We start from the raw sequence: 22155 nt of genomic DNA, 5'->3' as shown, positions 1-22155 counted from the left end.
TGGTCTTGTAAGATATATACATTTCCGAGAGTGATAGAATTTGCCACTGATTTAAATGGATTCACTTGATTACTCTTAATGCACATGCATATAATTATTAATTAAGTTGAAAACATAGTTATGAAGTTTAGATATATATCAGTATGATCTCTTGGCCATTCATTTGAAAATAATAAAAAGGTTTACTTACAAATAATAGGATAAACTATTCACTCATCGACAATTCTTGCACAACATAGAAATGTTTATTAATGTTGGCTATGATGTGTTGTTTCTAGTTTCGTATCATAAATATAAAAACAACACTAAAACGTGAGCAAAAAATCATTACATATATTGGAGCATAAAACCGTAACCTTCCAGAGGTCGTGCTTCTAATGTTGAGCACCTTCTATTAATTAACAATCAATACATAATTCGTTAATTTCATTACAAAGCTGCTAAAACCCGCATAAGCATAAAAAGACACTAGCTGCCTCATTTCGGTATGGATTGCTACGCAGTGATAATAATTTACACAATATTAAAATGGGGTTTTGCACCACCACAAATACGCAATCAAATGTCCTAACTCTTTGGAAGCTAAAGCAGCCAATAATTCAATTCGGTAGATACCAGATGAAAGTGCGCGCTTACTCTCCGCTGGTTGAGCGTACCGAAAACTAAAAACCCTTGCTCTGCATCCTGCGCTATAGACAGTTTGCTGCTGGAGTGATGCTTGTACCTGATTCTAAAATACGAAGACATCTTATACCGGAAGAGAGGACTGCTACCGTTGTTGATCCTTAAACCTACTTGAATGCTTTAAAAATGTTTCGTATTCCATGCCATTATCCTTGAATCGATGTCGTTTAAATCGGGTAAGCAAAACCACCTGCACCTACAGCTCTGCTGTGCGACAACATTCAGACATCAACAACTTAAAATACCTTAGAAGTATGACGCATCTCGCGAGCTTCCTCCTTCTCTAGGCATGGTTTGGAATCGGCTGTTGATATTGATGGTGGTTGTGGCGATTCGAGTTCGAGTAGGAGTGGTGATTACCGTGACCATCGTGATTCTTCATCGGTTGTTGTTGGTTCTGTTGTCCACCGTTTTGATTCTGATTCTGGTTTTGGCCATTTCCTCCACGACGACGACGAGAGTTGCGTGGAAAGAAACGTTTTCCAGGCGATCCTCCGTTGCGCAATCTCGTCTCAGGTGAGGATGGACCGTTGTAGAACTGCTGCTGCTGATTCTGCTGTGGGTTCTGCTGCTTGTTGATCATATTGTTCCCATTATGATGATTGTTATGGTTTTTCTGGTTGTTTTGGTAGCCATGGAATGGCTTCCGATTTTCCTTTGCCATTTGGGTGTTTCCGTTCTGGTTTTGCGGAACATTCCCATTTTTATTGGAAAAGAAAGGTTGTCCTGAGAGAAAAATGGAAATTAATAATTAGCATCAAACCATACCTCTTAATAAACAATACAATTACCTCGAGAGGGACGACGTTTCATGCGCTTCACAACCGGTTTAAAAGCTTGCTTGTCCGGATCGTAGTGACAATCAAGAAGTTCGACCAACTCAGTGCATTCATCTTCCTTCAGTTCTGCAATCTCCTTGATCATGTTTTCCAAACCTTCGCGTTTATTTTCTTGCCAGAGTTGACGCAACGATTCGTAATCGAGGCCACACTCAGCCAATACTCGTCTATACGTAACAGCCTTAACCCTAGAAATAATGATATATAATCAATAAAGTCTGATCCAGAAGCAGCGCAATATTCTTCCACTTACCTGTGGTAGATTGTCGTCTTAAAATAGAGCAAAAATACCGGTCTCAATGAATTCTGGCGCACCAGAATCTTCTCCTGCTCGTCAAGCTCGGATATCTCGGTAGAAATAGGCGAAGCATATTCACACAGCACGGTGCACATCTTTTGGCGATCCTCTTCGGTCAAAGAAGGAGATGCAGACCCAGCCGAAGTAGCCATAGCAGGAGCAGCTCCTTCTTTCTCCTCTCCTTGTTTCTGCTCACCATCGTCTTCTGCAGAAGGTACAGTGTTCTCGGCTGTTTTGTCGCTCTCAACCTTCACAGCATCTTCAGCGGTGGAGGATGACTTGATTCCTTCTCCAGAATCAGCCGTAGAATTTGGTTCCTTTTCCGTTGGTGAAGAAGTAGCCGAAATCTCCTTTGGTTCAGCTATATGAAGAACATTTTCTATGAGTATCATGGCAACCATTTTCTCATCTGATTGCATCACAAAATGGCGACATCGCCATCTTCTTACTCACCGGTTGCTAAGCGTCTGGAAATTTCGAACGCCATCCTCGCGCGGTATGCCGCGTTTCCTTCGAATCCTTCACGGGAGCCATCCTTTTCTTCCAAAACTAGCTTTGCTAGTTGACGAATCGTCAGATACTTGATTGTTTTAGTACACTTCTCTTCAGCCAATTTGAATCCATTTACAAAGGACTTGACCGACTCAGCGAAGCGATCCAACAGCTTATACTTCTTTAACGCCTCGATGACCATGTAAGGCACGAACTTTCGTTGCTCGTGGTACACCAGCACAATACCCTCGGATCCCTCATCTTCACGACGACGCTCCTCGAGCCAGTCAATGAATTCGTTCAGCGCCGCGATCTCCATCTTGGTCTTCATGACGCGATACGTCTGCATGCTCTTCAGCATGCGGAAAAACCCGACCGTGATTACTCGAACCTGATGCCGTTGACGGGCAGCTGGGTTCAGGTTCATCAGGGGCATAATGTACTGCGCATACTGCTGATCCGGGGTAAAGGCCGAGATCTGTACGATCTCATCGATAAGTCTACGACCAGTGGTATCTATATCGATACCAATCAGGGTGTATTTGCCATGTGGCAGCGGATTGGTATTAATCGAAAGATCGGTTTTGTCAAACTTCATGGATATTACACTAACTGGAGTGTCACACTCATCGGAACTGCTCTCGTCGTATTCCAGCTCCTGGTTGACCCCGTCCTTCGATTCGTTCAAAACTACTACCACCATTTTGCACAAGCTGTACGAACAACGCGGTAAATGAAATTAAATTCGAGGCGAAAAATGAACACCTCGTCACTATTTTCTTACCTTCGATCGATTTCACTCAAGATAAATAAGAACGATTATCGCGCAAGACGTGGTTTTACCAAACTTAACTGCCTGAATTAAGACTACTTCCAGAGCACTCTCGCTGCAACCTTTGGATGCTTCACCTTTGGATATTCGAATGAAAATGGCCTCTAGAGCTCGAAGTAAATGGGATTAAACGAATATCGCCTGCTGCGTCACCAACACAAATACCAAATCAGTATGTAACCTCATCATCCAGTTTCGTCCGAAAGGAAAAGATCGAAGGGTACTGTACAAAATCATAGTAAACCTAGAAAAGGATAGCTACATGATATCGTTTCGCCCATGTTGCAGCTTTGCTGTCCTTCATATCCTTCGGTCGTTGACATTGGAACTGATCGACTCTCAGCTGGTGAAAGTAAAGAACACATTTCAAGCAAAATTATCAACGCATCATCTTCGTGATATATTACAGGAATACAAGTCCTACGGTGCATAGTTATAAAGGAACCTATTTATTTTACCAACAGACGATTACCATCCATTGCTAACAGCACATCCTTCGTTCTATTTCCCAACGTAACAAGATATTATTTGCACCACCCCTAGAGCTCAGTCTTTCAATCCTCATCTTTGATGCAGTTCTCAACCAACTGTTTTAGGTTTGGATTCTCCATAGCCGCTGCTATTCGTTCCTTATCATTGATCTGTTTGTTAACTGTGACCAGTATCACATACGTGCAGATAGAAAGAAAGATTAGACAAGATGTAATTTACCTTTCTCATTGCTAACGCAATCACCACTTACTTTCGTCTTCCGTAGCATGGGCACCTTTCTTGATGTATATATCCAGCTTCAGGTTGTGGTTAATGTTTCGTTCAATTTTCACTCTTATGCAAAGCCCGATCAACGTAGCTAGAGAACAGTGTGGAACCGTTGGATTGAACTCGACACGCACGACGTTTGCGTTGCCTGGTGTCGGCTCCTTCACGAATATTCCCTCCTCGTAAACTACATGCAGATCCTCCAAGGTGTTGGGTTTTTCCGGGTCACGAATTGTCCGCAGGAAGTCGTAGATGGTTTCTCTCAAATCGTCTGTACTTCGATAGCCCAACTCTTGCAACGTCGGTCCGCGAGGAACCGCTCCATCTACTCCGGCGATCGGATAAGCTTTCGAGCTCGACGTTGACGCGTTGGTCAACTCTTCTGAGGGTTTCTTACGGAAAAAGGAAAGCATCGCATGGACCAGATGTAAAATAAAATACTAAAACACAACTTAAACACTGCCAATAATTTGCATCACGACTTGAAACGCAACAACGTACGCTGCGAAGATTTGCTTTGTTTACATGCAATTGCTAAAACGTCAAAATGTTAAGGCCTGTCTAGACGTTACTTCTACCCAACTTGGTCTTGTTCAACTATTTCTTCCTTTTAAAAAGTAAACACAAATTCGAGATTCGCAGCTGGTGTGCATCGTTGTGTGATCGAAAATTTACGCATCACAATAGAATTCAAAATCGTCAAAACTATTTTCATTATTGGCGACCGCACCAAAGCTATTAGTCCACCTAGTTACTTTACCCAGCTTGGTCTGGGCAGTTGAGCTACTGTCAAAAACGTCATCCCGTAGTTCTGTGCCACCTCTCCTTCGCAAAGGTTCGCCTATCATTTTGGATCTTGGTCCGGTACGAAGGTTTGCAAGAAACCCGCTAGCGACGAGTTTCCTAGCAAGTAGCAGCGAGTCGAGAGCATCCGTAGTCCCTACTCTTGTGGTGCGTATATTTTACGGCATCCAACAACAACTCATAGTGCGACAGCATCCGACCGTCTGTTAACCCGGTCGCACACACGCCGCATAACGAGAAGAATCTATAGATATCCGTAGAATCAATAGGTCCATGGTGTAGTTGGTTCGCTTTCGGCATCCCATCAGTTTTATCAGAAGATTCTTTACTCCCCGAAGAGTCGGGCTAGTGGAGTGCGTGTGCATCAGACCGTGTGCGCGTGTGTGTGCAGCGACCTTCCCAGGGTGTTCAACAATTTCATTCACGGTCTTTACTTTTTCGTGGTGCGTCTGTAAAATCCTTTTTTTTGCCGTAGCAACCCAGCGAGTGTTTCTTGAAGAGCAACAGCAGTAACTATAGCACCGCGAGATTGAACAGTGCGTGATTTGTTGTGCGTGTTGTCCTTGGAAAGATAGCATTAATATTTCTGCCGATATTCATCATACAATAAGTAGTGAGCAGAGAGCGAACTGCGCCGCTGACCTGGTGCAGTTTATCTTTCAAAATTCCAATTCCCCAGGTGGTGGTGGTGATGGTTGTGTAGCAGTGTGAGCTTATTATTCTTTTTCTTCTCTAGCGGTACGCGATTTCAGTGCGTGCACTTTGGCGCTGCGAACGAGTTTGTCAAATTGGTGAAATTGAAGCAGTACAGAAAGTGCGTGATCTCTTGTGAAGAAGAATAAAGCCCGAGTTCTTTCCAGCAGAGTGTTGTGACAAAAGCAGGGGGCGAGTGCGTTGAGTGAGCGGAAAAGCAAGAACGCCCAGCAACGGAAGTGTGATTGAAAGAAGGGAAGAAACACTCCGAGCTAAGCAGACGACAAATCCCAATTTTCCACACCAAACATCCCAGCAAATCGCATTAAAATGGTTATCAAGGTGTACATCAGTGGAATGTCCGGCAACAAAGAGGTAAGTTTGAACACGCCAAAACCCGGGGGAAGAGTGTCAGAAGGCAGAAGAACTCCTCTTGGCCATGGCCATGAACAGGGGAAAACACCCGCATGTGGGACCAGCCCGGCATATTCAATTTTTATATGGTCGCACAAAAGTATGCGTGCGCTTGTACTGTTGAGGCTATACTCTGTCGGTATGTGTTCCTAGCGACCATAGTGTAACAGTTATAAATAATCGCGTTTCAAAAGAAGCCGTGTGTGTTGAAATGGCGAGCACATTGGGGGGTTTTTAGTCGAAAAGCGAGCGAAAAATCTCCCATTCCCGATAGCCAAACAACGCGGGACAGAGATACCAGCAGAGAGTGTTGTGGGGTGCAAGTTGATTAACTTCCGTTTGTTTGCTCCGTGTGCGATTAGAAACCGACCATCGCACGCCCAACCAACCCTACATGGTCAGAAGAAGCGGTACTTGAACCTCGTTCGCTTCCCCGTATCTACTTTCCTGTCTCTCTTGCTTTTTCTGGCGAGGGAACTCCATTGGTGTCAGTGTTTCTAACAGTGTTTGCCTAGGAAATACGGGAATGCTCCAAAGTGCATACTTCATAGCCTACTTTTGGGTATCGCAATTCTACTTACTCCCGGAAACGTCCAAAAGATCCTGTAGTTGTGCCCCGAGAGAAGAACAGGCACGCCTTTACGCGACCAAGCCTCCCCATAAAGGCTACTCGAAATGCTGGAACATGATGATGTCATGCATCAGTACATCCCAAGCCCGTCTAGTCATCCATGGTGTGAGTCTTTGTCGTACATTTCCGAAGCTTACAAAGCGGTGTTGTGTACCGAACGAGGAAATGCTTGTTCCCTGCAATAACGTCCAAGTTGTCATCTGCTAGTGTGACAAAAAATATGATTCATAGTGCAGTATTGAACGGCAGTACTTTCGTATCGCCCTTATGATTGACCAACGAAGTGGTTGATGTGCATTTAAAAAACACTTTGGCACGATAAGAGTGACTGCCATCCTTGGAGGGGAGTTTACACCACCCTGTTTATCTGCCACCCTGGGCTAGCACGCTACGACTGGTTCCATTTAATCAGTGATTCACTTAAATTGAACTCCACGGACACACCCGATGCGCGGCCTCGGTACATCGCATCGGAAGGTCACAAATGGTGCAAATATCTTTGTTGTCTGCGTTGGAGCCAAAGAAGGAGGGTGATTGAAATATCTTATCAACGCTGACACTCTTTCAGTAAATTGGCTCATCAACAAGGTTGTTATTTAAGTCATATATTTTAATTGTCACATTAAACCATAAAGAGTGTGCTTAGCATTTTGGGCGTCCTTTGGGAAGCCCAGAAGTAAGTGTAATGTCTAAATGTAAATTGGTGATGTTACTAATTTTGTACATTGTAGCATGCAGTTTGAATGTCGCTTTCCTCGTATGTTTATTTGACTACATCTACCACTCTCATCATCAGGTAGAGGCTGGTCGATCGTTAAACGTGATCGTCCAGATCATTCCGTCGTGCTAAAGGATGCTACAACAGGGGTGTTTATTTATAATTGCAATATTTATACGATGCAGAGATGTATTTTCAATTGGAAAAGAATAGAGACAACCTTTAAGATGCCACATTACGGAGATGTTTAAGAAACTCCTGTAACGCATCAGTTTGCATAGAAGAATATATGCTAAAACGATTTCACCGGTTCCATTTGGGCTACTTCCGCTTCAATGCAATGGCCTATGACGCATGGTTTAAAAATTAAGTTCAACTAACCGATTATACCATTGCGTCGTCTCGTACACGGTGGTTGGTGCAGTGAGTTATGTGCGCTGCTCGCTTCGTTTGGCACAAAATAATAATTGGCAAAATGGTCTTCCCGGTCCAACCCAACCTACAGACTTGAGCAAAAAAAAAAGCTGTTGCATTCTGTCGTTGGAGATTGGAGGAGCTATCCAACAAAGCGGACCCGCAAAACCGGAGAGAATGCCAATCGGTTTTATGGACCGTGATAGTTACGTTTTGCTAAGCTGCTGTTGGTTGAATTTTAATGGACGATCGGTTTTGTGTGTAAATCCCTGCACACAACACTGTAAGGTCTACGGGTGTAGGTATCTCATACATCCGCTTAGTTGCTCACCGGTCTGTGTTCAGTTGTATGAAGAATTCTGAGATATCCGACCGGAGAAAGAACGTGCCACATGCTAGAGTAATAAAGAAATTCATTTTTTCCCCACCTCGTGGTTAGTTTCGCGTGGTTTTCTGTTTCTATATTTTAGTCATTCTGTGGTCTATAAGCGAATAACTGTGTTATACGAACATAGAGGACAGCTCTGTACACAATACCGCTGTTTTGTATCAAGCTACTCCCACATACACGGTGGTGTACATAATGCATCTAATTAGTGTGCAATAAAGTGCAGCGGCAGGCGCGGTGTCGGTTGAATCGTCATTCATCCCAGCCCTAAACGGTCACCTCTTCCGGACCAGTTTGGTTTTGGTAGACTGATTCTTCTCGCTTCGCTTTTGGAGAGGAGACACAACGGCTTATCATTATTCAAGCGGAATAGCGTGGAATAGATAGAGTGGAGTGAAGAGTAGAACATAGCCATCACGATCATAACAGGGTTTAGTACGGGCACGGTTTGATCGCATTTTTTCATTCCCGCAGACCCACGTTTCAGTTCACTGAGTTCAATCATACGGATGTGCAATGAAGGGTTGCCATGGTGGTCGTAGCGCTTTTACAGTAGAGTTTTAAGGAATAATTGCACTATATTTTCTTTACATGCCTTTAGAACTCTGTAGGGCTGTCTATTTGAATTTAGTCAATTGCTTTTGATATTTATTGTTTTTTACAAGGTTCAATTGGAACTCGACTTCAAAGAGTCTCGTCGAGTCTGTCGTTCACGTTATGAAATTCACACTAGCCGTTGCTCTGCAATGCGTCATCGTTGCCGGTGATTCATTTGCTATTACTTTCAGCTGTAAGATATTTATTGTTTTATGACCGTTGCAACATGCGCCGCCAAAAACGGCACGAAATAAAGTAAATATTGCATAAAAAAAAGTTCCAGATGGATAACAACACAGATGTGTTTGAGAGGAACATGTTGCAAAACATGGTCTTTAAAAAAATGCTTTTTATTCGAAGCTAGAGAGATTACAGGGAACGTTGTTATTTCCAAAACAGTGAGTGATTTATGCGTAAAAATAGCGTTGTGCTTGACAATACCTTTGATGGTTGTTATTCATAGTGATTTTTCAGTGAATAGTCATTTGAACGATTAGTTGATTCGCAAAAGATCCATCGAAGGTTTGTGAATGTATGAAAATCTATATTTTTGTTTATCTAATTCATCCAACTGTGGAGAACCCTAGATGAAACTATAATAAAAAACACTTGTTTAATGTTAACGTATCTGAAATACTTCACTGATCAAATAACTAAACAGAAACTGCACACTTTTTGCGTTTGTAGCACAAAGCTGGACAAAATCTTCATCACAATACATCTCAAAATAGTACGAGACTGACCCAGAGAAAGGGGAGTGGATTGTAGAGAGGCCGGTGTTTTTTCATCCAAATAAAGAATCAGTCAAGGCCACCATCCCACCTCATTCAACGGATTGATCGTCCAAGGAGAACGTCTTTGAGCATCCGCTCGAACCTTTATACTCGACATGCCCCGGCTTTTATGTTGCGATGGAAATGATGTTCTGCTGGCGGCTGTCTTTGGCAGTGCGAGAGGATCACTTCTATATTTGGCTAAATGACTATGCTATGGTTGGTGTGTGTGCCCGACGGGCCCGCAATGTTGATCGACTTCATCTCGGGTTTAGTTAAGGCCAACCACACACGCACACACGTCCCACGTTGACAGCATTAACGTTGCATATCTCACATGCTTAGCAAACCAAATCGTTCGGTAAACATTGTTACACATAGTTGTCGATAGAAAGGCTGTCGTTTGTTTCATTTTAGTTTACTTTGACGAACCTGATGGCGGGCGGAGAGACTGTGCTGTTTCGTTAAGTATAGCTTGATGTTAGGAAGTTATATGCAAAATGGAAAGAGATGCCATTTCCTTTCGTGGTTTGTTCCACACATTCAAATTCTTACACATCTTTCATTCATTCAACATGTGCAGCCGGCGTCTAGCGAACCTAAAGAGACTGTGAGCAAATTAGATAATTTGAATTTAATTGCCGTTTTTTGCTGCCTCCTTCCTTGCCATGAGCAAATAACGCCAGAGGAGAAGCCGGCATTTGCGGGCACACCAAGCGATAGAGACGGTTTATTGGTCGTTGGCCGACGGGTCGTAAGCAAACTCATCCCACAGTGTTAATATTTTCGGTTTTGTGTTATTCATTAAAATGCTCGCAAACGAATTGAAATGTGTTCCGAGAGGGTTTTCAGTACCAACAATTCTCGGTGACGAAAAGCAGTAGCGTGAAGGGGAAGGGGGAAATGTACTACCAAACAGTTTATTTTTTATTTTTGAGGTGAACACTTTGCACATAAATAGACGCACACGTTTTGCATTGCATCAGAAGAAAGTCACTCGACACCGACAGAGTAAAGATCACCATGATCGCGTTGGTTTGGCCGTTTTTCGAAAAGGAAAGTGATTTCACGTCTTGTGAAAGAAGAACTTAGGAAAGCTCAGTTGTGTTTTTTTTTTGCACCACCATTGACGGATGTGTCGATACGCCAATCGACGACACCCATTAAACGTTCACGGGAGACCTACAGGTGTCCTTGAAAAAAGGGAGCGATATACAAACCGTTAAACCTTTCCCGAAACAAGGCAGAATCATTAAAACGAACACGATGCCAAACCTAGGAGGAATGATCTCTTATTCTCGAAAGTTTGTTTGCGCACTTGGCACTCAATTTTGTAGATGTAAAGAATAACAACACGAGCACTGTACCGAACTCTGGTTCTGGTGGTGAATTCGTTGAAGGCGAGTCACATTCCGATCGGTATCAGTCGTCGTCGTTAATTGTCAGTGGGTTTTTTGTCGGTTTAAACCTCGGAGAAGAAGGACAATAATTTGTACATTTCCCAATTAACCACGGGCAAGATAGAAACGCCAGTTGAACATGTTGATTATTTGTCTTTTTTTAACCTATTGATGTATGCAAGTGCTTGGACATAGAATTGCCGGCTACTAAAGACAGCTCACTAAGAATCCGATTGGAATGAGTAGAATACTGTTCCCTAGCAAGAGATACGATGACGATTAAGATTTATTGCGGAATGAGCAGAGATGCGATAAATTTGCAAAACCTTCTTATGCCGGGGCAAGACTTTCAAGCCAAATAAACAAGGGAATGTGATAAAGGGTAGTTATATATTAATCTGACAATGATTCTGATGATTGTAACGAACGATGACGATATTCGCATGGCGTAGAGTGAGATCCTGCCAATAACAGTGCTCGTGGATCCTCGTGCAATAATACCGCTTTCTAGTGAGTGGCAGCCTTACCACAGAAAACGAAGATATTTAAACAATCAACCAATCATCCGTCAATTGATTCAGCAGTTAAAATGATTAACTAGAAGATGAACTTTTAGTGGCGCCCAAAAGCGCATTCCACTGACGCGCTGCCCCTGGTTAGCAAAGTCGAGAGACTAACGTTACTCTCGGTTCTACAAGGAATGCCTCAAAACCTCAATCAATGTGATCACGATCTTGCGCCATGTTTTGACATCCCATCACGAAGACGACGCCATCGTTGAACGTTGCTGAGGTGATCTTTTGGCGCGTTGATGGCCATTTGCGAAAAGCGAATCACGCACGTCACGCGAGATCATCGACCCTCTCTCGATCGAATTTCGCATCTCAAGTGCAATGCCCTAGTTCACCATTAAAAGCGCGTAACGTAATGATTGCGAGGCGCAGGTGTGAAAAAAGCGTTAGATCGACGACCGTACATCCTTTTCACATATAGAGAGAGCTACCTGCTGCACGAGTGATCACCTGATCGAAGTACAGTGGGACACGTGCTCTCGTGTCTGGTCTGTGATCTTCGTTTGTACACCCTTCCTGTGACCCATGATTTAGTCATAATCAAACGAGCCAAGGAAATTCGCTAGTGGCCATGTACACACAGGTAATGGTAATCTTTTCCCACGTAACGCAAATGTAACAACAAATGAGTATTATTTAACGCCTCGCCAGAAGCATACGATACAACTGAAGCTGTCCCCTCCTCTAGCTCACCAAGTTGATGCATTCTGTGGCAGGTGCATCGGTTAGCATCCAAATAATGCTCGTACCCGCTTTCACCGTGATCATCTTCTTCATTGCGACTTTTGTCACTGACCGTGTCGGATATCTATGATCCGAAGAGTTGTCGTCTCTTCTCTAATCTGTTCGTCTGTTGATCTTGTCGTCTGTTGACATTGAAGAGGGTGTTGAATACAAGAAATGGATCGTACGTGCGATCACAATTGCACTTACACTGAGTGAAGGTTTGAGCTCAGAACGTATGGCGCGTGATGCTTATCACTTACCAATCCTTCTGTCCATCTTCTCACAAAGATCGATAAAAAGACCTTCAGTATCGTTAAAAGCGAAAGTGATGATTCATTCTTTCCATCGTGATCGATTATAATGTGTGATTATTTGCGAAGCAAAACATGGCACCAGATGGCAGTGCAAATCACAGCTACTCTGTGTTAATTTCACACGACATCTTGCGCCCTGTGTGCGAACCGGCAAAACTCAGCAACAAATGTGCGAATGTGAGACAAAATTGACGAGATAATTGCTAGACGCATACTTTAATGTCAAGGAGCTGACGACGTGCACGTTGAGCCGGTGTGCTAAGTTCGCTTCCTCATTCTGTAACAACCGTCTTCTTTACTTCCGTAACGTGTGCGTTGAACCTAAGGAGGAGGTCCTGGTAGGGTAGGGCACAGGCGAAACGAGCGTATAAAATGGTCGTATGATCGTGAAACATTCTCTTAAAAATATCAACGCCTCGGATGAGATAATACTTGCGTTGAAAGGAGGGAAATGACCGTTCCTTCCGCACAACCACACAACGCATCCTCGAGCCTGAAATAGTCTTTTGGCTGGTTTCAGCTTTTATGTTATTACAAATAGAAAATAGGACTCGTAATTAGATGGGTATATATTTTACCTCGTTTTGAATTGACAGTTAGTGCGTTCTGGGTGAGAAGATCTCAACGAGTCAGACCGCATAGCTGACGAATTTGGATGTCCGCGAAAGGATTTAGTCATGCAAATGTGTGTCTCACGGGCGCGAAGGATATCTGCACCTTGCGAGATTAAAGTGCAGAATTGGGCCAATAAATGTTTGCCACAAACGGACCGTAACGCATATTCACGGTCATAAATCACCAGCTCGACCCTTGAAACCTTTCTGCGAGAATGAAGAAATACATGCTGGCTGGTAACCGTTGCATATATTTTTCCTGAGATGTCAAGGGATTTTGTTTTGCTTTGTGTTTCTGCATGTCGTCAAGGAGATCTTCGTGTGTCTGTTTTAAGTTTATGGTCCATTTAAAGATTAACAGTGTAACAATGGAAATATTTTCGACATGCTGCCATTGCACAGATGATGTTGTTATGATGATGTCTGTACACAACAGAACTCGATCCGAATCCGTGTATTGTTTATGTCTGTCCGATTGTACGACGGTGGGTACTGCACGATCACGATCAAAATAACATTGGAAACACGTTTGTCGTCATGGTGTAATTCACTCAAAATCTGTTCGTTAAACACAAGATGTTCCTTCCTTGAGCTTCCTTTAATCAAATCCAATACGACACTACTTCCGCTTCACTCTCTCTCTCTCTCTCTGTCTGTCTCTGCTAAAGTTGCTTCTGTCGCTTGTCCTAAAGAAATCTTTCTCCTTGCTTGAGGTTCCTTGGAATCCCCACGATCAAAAAAGAAAGAAGATCGAATGTCTAATTTTATCTATCACCCTTGTGGTGTTTTGCGCGCGCGATCTGATGCCCCATGGCAGTAATATGGTCACATCACATCAGAGTTGAATTAAATAATCGCTCCTTCGTGCGCCGAAACACATACACCGGACATCGCCTGTACTGTGAGGGTAACGGTCGTAATAGTGTCAGATGCAAAGGGTTGTTTTCACTGATACTGGCAGTCTGCTTGTTTGTGTACGCGTGTAGTAACGCTACTTATGTTTCACGGGCGGCCTGTAACCAAAAAAAGGAAAAACAGACACCAACAAACCAAAGATCTGTCTCCTATATTTTTAGTGATTTGGCAAACAACCCACGACACTAAAACAACACACATTCGGCATCACATTCGTGTAGAGTTTGTCTGGTGCTTGGTGTCTCTTGCCACGCGCATCAGTTCGTCAAACGCACGGAGAGAAAATTATGAAACAAAAACTGGGGAAATCCTAAATTTTCCCTACCGGTGCAATGATGCTGTGTCGCTTTGGGTTTTTTTCTTCCGTTTTCCTTCTTCAATCATAATGTCTGACGGGCAGCTGAGTGAAGAGGGAATGCTTCTTGTGCTGTGCGACTGCGAAAAGATCGCTACCTTCACAGGAAGAGGAACAGGAACACTCGTCGTGTAGCAATTACCAGCTGTGAGTGATGGGAAATGATTGAATGAAATGTAGCGCTCGCAAGGTAAGAAGAGGACCCGAGTCAGATGATATGCAAAAATAGCATCTCCTTGCGCTTGAAAGCTGCTGTACTTGGGTGTGTGGAGTAGGAGGTGGTGGTGCTACAGTGTGTAGGATTAATAGGTGAATGAAAATATTATGCTCATAAATCTGCACCCAGTCGCTGGTGGGAGGCAACGTATCTAGTTGCGAGAAAGGTGGATTACAGGTGCAACAGTACTGGGTCTTCTTGGGCCGAGAATGAAAGATGCTGATCGTGTGGAAGTTCACGTCGATATCTGGAGCAATAAGTTTAGTTTATTTATTTTCGGTTATTCTCACACAGTTTTCGGTGTCAAATTGGCCGGTCCATCAAAGCGTTTGGAGAAAAAAACCTTAGTACATCTAGGCGTGCTACAGGAAATACTACAACATGCCCCGGGGGCAGTTTATGGGACCTTGTCAATTAATTTTACGGAAAATGCTGCCTCAGATGTGTAGTAATTCAAAAAGCGTATGGCCAACCGGTCAACCAGCAAGGCCGCGTCGATTCGCTTGCTACATCGCACACAAATGCACGTGCAATAAGAGTGTTAGAAAATGTTGGTAAGACAAAAAACGAACGGAAACGTATCAGTAAATGTGACAGGTTGAAAGAGCATTAGAAGAAATAGGCGAACAGAACTTGTTGTTTATACTAATTTTAGCACAAGAGGCACTGTTTCAACTTTCCTTGGTAGTGTTTTTTTTTCGATTTATCCCAACCCTGGGTGTGTGACACTTTGTGACCAGAAGCGCAGTTGTGATGTTTATCCTCGACGAAATTGTTGGTCATGTAAACAAAGACTTCCACTGCGACGCTGAAATCGGCCAGTAAGCGGGAAGTTCTCCAATGTCCATTTGTACGCAAGATTTATCGCTTCCAGACACAAAGGTTCGAGGTTCTTTATTTAAAGAAAATGAGTTCTTTATTCTTTGTCGGAGCTTGTACCAGAATTACCGCCGGACTGTAACACCTTCAAATAGTGGACTGTTCAAAAGTCGCACAGCAAGCGGAAATCAATCTTGAAACCCTCTAAAGTCCCAATGTGAAATTAGCCGCCGAGTTCGGTTCGGGTGGTTTCCTTCTCGCTTGATTAATTGCACGAATGTCCGTGAAAGAAGGCCGACGATTTAAGCCGATTGGACATTCTGTGATGACACCTGAGACACGTACATGCGTGAAATATTAGTACATGCGATTAGTAAGCCTTTTTCCCTCCCCGGGGGGTGTCGTCCACTGCGAAGACGTTTAGAGACACGATCGTTTTGGGGCTGATCGAGAATACAACATCAACAGCTTCTGTGAGATCTGTACCATCTGCTTACGAACAGGACAAATGAGTGTACTTTAGTTGATTGAGCAATGAAAAATACAAACACTCCGCTGCTTTCCGCTTCCCACTCGCCACCTTGGAACCCTAGTGTGTGAAGAGAGGCACCAATTTCTAATGTTTGTTCTGAGTTTAGAGGAAAACAAATCTCCCTAATGCGAGTGGAATGCTGATAGATTTCCCAGCGGGATAAGAGGAGGTGATTATTCAAATTCAACAATTTCGTTTCATGATCCTCATGGAAAAATGCGTTAGATTAGTTGGATCAACGAGACATATCAACATGGCTCTTTTGGGGATGTGAGAATAAGACAGCTCTTTAATATAAGAATTTTCCATCTGTTATTCTCTGTCTTTTGTAGGTGAAGAAACGCCAACAACGGGTCACGATGATCATGGAAAGCAAGCACATAGAATATACCGTCATCGACATCACAGAGCCGGGCCAGGAAGCGGAAAAGGATTTCATGCAGACGAACGCCCAGCACAAAGGATGCACGATCAGTGATCCGAACCCACGGCACGCACTACCCCCGCAGCTGTTCAACGACACCGAGTACTGTGGTGACTACGACGACTTCGACATGGCCAACGAGGTGGACAATTTGGAAGTGTTCCTTAAGCTGGCGGCACCGGCACCCGAACCGGAGCATAAAAATGGCGACGTATCTGCACCTGCCACCGATGCCGCCGCCGAGGATGAGGACGAAAACAAAGAAAACAAGACTGAAGACAACGGTGCTGCCGGTGATGGTGCGGAGGCGACTGAGGACGTAAACGAGGTTTGAGATAGAGGCGTGACAGTAACATAGCTCCAAACTGCGGCCCATGTGTTTGCTCGCTAGACAGTGCCGATGATGGGCCGCAGAAAATCGAATTACAACAGCAAAAAAAATCAACAACAAGAGCCACATGCACGACACCTTGCTGCCTATATACTCCCCCGTGTTTTAAGCGTGTGTGTGTGTGTGTATGTGTTGCGTGTTTGGCCAGCTAACAATATCGCGTTTGTTGCTTCTCTACTTCCTGGTGTTTATATAGAACAGCTCAGTTAGAGTGAGAAATGTGGTGCCGATACCGAAAAGAAGAATAGGGATACTCTGATTTGTTTTGGCGATGATATCGATTGATTGTGTTTGCGTTTTCCCCGGCAATAACGTTTAACAGCGTACTACTGCTTCCAGCTTAGCAACTTCCATAACATTCTTTCTCCAAGTTCCTGCTGTATGTAGTAAAGATAAGGCACCTAACAAATGGCGAGAAACAATCCGTGGCCGTCAACACTGCCCGCATAGTTTAGGACCTTCAGGTTTAACTTCCATCGATCAACAATGCCTGCCTGCACGTTGTAACGAAATGACGTACAGGTACCGACTACCACTACTAGGCCACTACTAATCCATGAAAATAACCACTCTTCCATACTCTCTCTCTTTCCATGATTGGTAGAATAAAGTCCCGGAACCAACTACTTTCTGGCTTCCTGGGAAGTAGTTTAGCGTAATTTAACGTTTGATCGATTCCAAGTTGGATGTAATCGGTAAATCCTAGCCGAGGTCAGTTTGTCTTTCACGCACGCAAAACGGTAGTGCATTTGACCGATAGATAGACAGACATAAGAACACAATATCAGCATGAAGTAGAATCGTCGATATGCAACACGTGGTTCTGTTATGGTTAACCGGTGCCAAGAGGAAATGTTCACTTATATTATCGGATTAGAACAGTTTGTTTGTAGATGCCAAATGAGAGGTATTTCACATATTTCTTGCAAGGAATGTAAAATCTTGAACCAAATTTACTGCGTGACAATTAGCGGCTCTATTTTTTTTGTTCCATGTATGATGGAGTTTTTTGGTAATTGATAATGTGCAAATACTTCTTTCACCTCACCTACTTTTCCTTTGCCATTTTTTCTTGCATTCACGCACAAGGTCGCGATGAATGATATCAGTTCGTGCGCATAAATATACCAGCATTGAAAAAATTGTTATGCAAGCGAGGTATCTTGTGCACCTTGTCACGTACCGCTGACCTGTCAGAGAGTCACTCCGCAAAACAAACCGATAAGCACACACATGGAACACATAAAGAAATTATTTTACATTCGCCGTCACCTCAACACTGGCAGTGACGATGGATTATTTCGACATGCTTACGGCGCACCCTTAGAAGAGATAGATAGAGTTGGTGCGTTGGGTGCTTCTGACGCCAGCATCGAAACAGCGAAAAAAGACCCATTAAGCCATTCCTTCCCTGCACGCTAAAAGAAAGGGACGTAGTAATACGCATATTTGAGAAGAACGTTTTGCGTAAAAAAAACTAGGCGGTAGAATTATGGCAGTGTATCCGTTCATACCTCAAAATGCAGTGCAATTTTATCTTTTGTTAGCAATTAGTTTTCCATGAATAATCACGAAAAAAGAAAAAGTATGCAGTAATGTTTGGATTGAATTTGAATAATGAATCATTCTCAGTGGGTTTAAACTCTACTATAAAACGAATTAAAATGTATCTAAATATAAATTTTATTAAATTCCCTTATTCATATTTCTTTACCGCAATGCTTAGCACGTTAAAGGCAATCGGGAAAAAAGCCTAGGAATAGAATGACAAAGGAACAATTAAACAATACAGAACAAAACTCAACACTACAAAACGGCAAACGAAACGTATCACAACACGACATACACATTGTTCTCTGCAGAAAAGTAACAGAAACACAAACAAAAGCAGAATTAGTTAGCTCGACGATAGAACTTTAAATATAACAAGAACAGAAAATCAAAACAAGTCATAAGCAAAACGAATGCGATGATGCCGATCGGATCGGGAATGTAATTCGCAGATCGATTTTTAAAATTTAAACAATTGCTTTATTTTGAATGAATAGTTCAGTTTTTGCACCTTTTTAGCCTGTTATCGTGATGCTTTGTTTGTTCACTGCGCGCAAGAAAATTTACAATGCGCATTATTACAATTATAGATTATGGTTAGTGCTGATAATATTATTATTACATAACACGCGGATACAATTTCAGGAAATAAAGGAAATACCCTTATCACACAAGAGGTAAAACATCACGCGCGACAGATTTATACTATTTATAGCTTTAGCGAATAAAGGTGAAACAATGGGTAAAAAGAGGTCCATTTCACGGATTAGTAACGTTATTTTTAAAGCTATCGCATGCCTTAATTTTTTTTTTTATTTCTTCAGAAACGGCCAGGCCGTATTTCTTACATGCCTTAATTTAAATGTAAACTAAAATAATGCCTTGAAATAACGCCTTATATGTACATGCAGGCAGTAAAGCAGCTTATCATAGATAAGACCATATCAGTATTTGGCGATCACGGCACACCATCTGTGGCAAATTGCCATCGTTTGATAGCGAGAGAGAGAGTGGGTGAATCATGCAGATCGAACAGCAAAATGTTTGCAAACGTATCTGGGTTTTTTCAGGTGACTAATCCTTCGACGTGTTGTTAAACGAGTTCTTGATGTCATCTAACGTAATTGGTTTATTACATTACATAGCCCTCAACCAAATAATAATATTTCATTTTGTTTCTTTATCCTCATTTTCCAAAATTCCTGCACACCATTACCATCACTACACTCACTTACTGGTACATGACCCTCACCTTTTCTATTGGCGAAATCATTCGTAAACACCGTAACACATTGATTGTCATCTTTGATGCTAAATTACGCACAATTTCAATTGGAAAATTGGGGCTATAGGCGACTAAGGTTCCTCCGGAAGAAGCAGGAGCAGAGTTGCAATCGGATAAAGAAATACCTGACGAAGAAGCACACGCTACAGTTGACGAGAAAAGCGATTCTTTGAAGGAAGAAAACGAGACAGAGGAATTGGAAGAGAAGTCGTTAAAAGAAGAAAAAACTTTAACTGAAGATACAGAGGTGGAGGAACCGGAAGTGAAAATTGAAAAGGTAGAACGAACGGAAGCCGGAACGATGGAACACTCGAGCGAAGAAAGTAACTCTGAAGACGTCGATAACGCATCAAACCCGCAGAAGGATACTCAGCAAGAAGGTGTTATTGAATTCAGCGAAGAACTTGAAAGGCCACGTACCGTTGAAGACAACACAACCGAACAGTTAGTTGTACAGAATGATAATGACCTTGAAGCTTTGGAAGACACAACAGAAGAGCAAGTAACCACAATGGAGCATGAGTCTGATAATGAAGAATCAAGCGATGATTCCGTTCCTGAAGATCCTGAAGGCGAAACTGTGGAAGAGACCAATGTAGACGTTGAACGAAAAGAAGAATGCGAGATCGACAAGGATGATGGTGAAATGCCTGCAGAAGAAGAGATAGTAAACGAAGCTGTACAAGAAGAACCAGTGAGCGGTACCGGCCATAGTGAGGTGGACCAACCTTCCCCAAACAATAAAAAAGAGGATCATGTCGAAGAGATGGAAGTGGAACAGGAGATACTAACGGACGAGGACGAAGCATCTGAAAGTGTTGATGACTCAGAGGGTGACAGTCAGATAGAAAACCCACCCAAGACGAGAACAAGTCCAGAGGAGGACGTGGCCGAGTCATCAGAAACCCAAATTACAGATGAATCCCGATCTATTGGTGAAGCGGAGGTTTGAAAGTGGATATTGTCCTATTCAAGAACATCCTCAATGTTTCGCAATGTTGTTTACTGTTGCTCTCTATTGCTCTACATATCTGTTCTTTTCGCGCGATGTTTATTTATGACTCTGGAATGTGCACCATTTCTGCATAATTTATCGCTAAGCAGTTCCAGTGATCTTTTGTTTGGGCACACGTCTCTACGTACGTAACATCTACGCCTCTTATTCTTCCGTGTTCAAGCAACGTTGTTGTTTCAGATCATCTTTTCACACTCTCTTCAATCCACTTATCTGTTTTATTGTTAATCTCACTTCTTTGCCCTTGAGTCATACACCTGCTAACAGATTCTGGTGGTTGATCTATACATAACCGCGTGAAGCATAGGTAAAATGGCTCCTGGCTTCCTGCCTCTTAGTATAAGCTTTTGAGTACAAGTTCACTTTGCTTTGCTTTTGTTCGCTTTCACACATCGTGCCCAGTGGGAATGATGGGCCGTGTGTTTAATTTTAGCTCCTTCACTTTCCTTTATCTTTTACTACCCTATCACGCGATGTAGTATGTATGTTTGTGCAAATCATAACAACACATTTCGTGCAAGAGAACATTTCTTTCCGAATGACATAAAAATGGTGCGTGTGCGTTGTGTGTGTATTGTGCTTTTGAAGGAACCAGCGGAGATGGAAGCCGATGGTGACGACGATGCAGAAGAACAGGAACTCCGACGTGCCTCCGCAGCACTGGCCGGCAAGAGCGAGGATGCCGTCGAGCAGATCGGAATGGATGAGGCGGAGGAAGAAGAGGAGGAAGACGAAGCGGACAACGCACTAGTGGAAGCCGTCAAAGAGGTCCCGAGTTTCTGTTAAGATCCCTATGCTAGTAGTGGCGCGTGTAGTAGCTTTCATAGATAGTTTTGTTTTGGAAAACGTGATTCATTTCCCCTCCAGACTCTCGAATGCAACGGCTTTGTGCATGAATGATCGCGAGACTAATATCAACTCCCCGTTCTTTGAGTGATGTCCCTAATCGCCAGCTCCGTGTAGCACCGTGCTTGATCCCATACCGGAGCGTTTGATCCTTATGCTCGTTTTCTTTTCCTCGGGTCTATTAGGACGAAATATCCAGCAAATTGGTTGACACTGACGATCCCATGATGGCTGAGCAGGAGCAGGAAGAATGAATCCAACCGACCACAACAATTCTCATCAGTAAAGCTAATCACATCATCGTAATTATCATCCACTACGCCGGATACATCATTGAGGGGATCACAAAATCTCACATCGAGTGCTACTGCAATGACTTCAACACTACAAGAAGCACATGGACGGAAGAACCCTGCCCATCGCATCAGTTTGGCACTTTTTATGAATCGCCTAGTGCCAGGACAGCGGATCAATGGTTGCTTAGTTTAGTGGCAGCCTTCGTTCGGTACGGTTCTCGCCCAACGAGCGAAGATAAAAATCGATAGAGGCGCGATCGCGTAGAGAGAGCTAGAAAAAGAGAGAAAGGGATATAGGCGAAGAACGCTGTTTTAGGATATATAGTGTGTTGCGAGATCGCATTTAGCTTTTATACCGTCCATTTGTTGGAAGTGCGATGCAACACAGTGCGAACATATTATTGTGCCTCGAGCAAAGGAAGAAAGTGTGTAACGACGTGCCATACTACATAATTGCAAGGTGATCATTTGTTAAGGAAACTACGGTCAATAAATAAAATAAACTATGCTGTAGGTGTGATAAGTGTGTCTTGTTTAGTGATGACAG

At 43.0% G+C, this 22155-nt stretch overlaps 3 protein-coding genes across 3 annotated transcripts; 1 reads left to right on the top strand and 2 right to left on the bottom strand.

Moving 5' to 3' along the window:
• Nucleotides 1-357: 357 nt before the first annotated feature.
• LOC128301472 (maternal protein exuperantia-like) lies at nt 358-3247 on the bottom strand. Its single transcript, XM_053037974.1, has 5 exons — nt 3098-3247; nt 2275-3026; nt 1777-2182; nt 1476-1711; nt 358-1410 (listed from the first exon to the last, which is right to left on the bottom strand). The coding sequence occupies exons 2-5, from the start codon at nt 3014-3016 to the stop codon at nt 968-970; spliced, it is 1827 nt and encodes a 608-aa protein (XP_052893934.1). The 5' UTR covers nt 3017-3026; nt 3098-3247; the 3' UTR covers nt 358-967.
• A 351-nt stretch (nt 3248-3598) lies between these two features.
• LOC128304242 (MIP18 family protein galla-1) lies at nt 3599-4411 on the bottom strand. The gene is made up of 2 exons (XM_053041400.1): nt 3888-4411; nt 3599-3797 (listed from the first exon to the last, which is right to left on the bottom strand). The coding sequence occupies exons 1-2, from the start codon at nt 4315-4317 to the stop codon at nt 3700-3702; spliced, it is 528 nt and encodes a 175-aa protein (XP_052897360.1). The 5' UTR covers nt 4318-4411; the 3' UTR covers nt 3599-3699.
• A 323-nt stretch (nt 4412-4734) lies between these two features.
• On the top strand, nt 4735-22111 carry LOC128301993 (uncharacterized). The gene is made up of 6 exons (XM_053038688.1): nt 4735-4855; nt 5445-5776; nt 16133-16552; nt 19519-20397; nt 21055-21234; nt 21498-22111. The coding sequence occupies exons 2-6, from the start codon at nt 5732-5734 to the stop codon at nt 21564-21566; spliced, it is 1593 nt and encodes a 530-aa protein (XP_052894648.1). The 5' UTR covers nt 4735-4855; nt 5445-5731; the 3' UTR covers nt 21567-22111.
• Nucleotides 22112-22155: the final 44 nt, after the last annotated feature.

The sequence above is a fragment of the Anopheles moucheti genome, chromosome 3 (assembly GCF_943734755.1).
Source record: "Anopheles moucheti chromosome 3, idAnoMoucSN_F20_07, whole genome shotgun sequence".
NCBI classification, from domain to species: Eukaryota; Metazoa; Arthropoda; class Insecta; order Diptera; family Culicidae; genus Anopheles; species Anopheles moucheti.
This window is presented reverse-complemented; position numbering and strand designations above follow the sequence as displayed.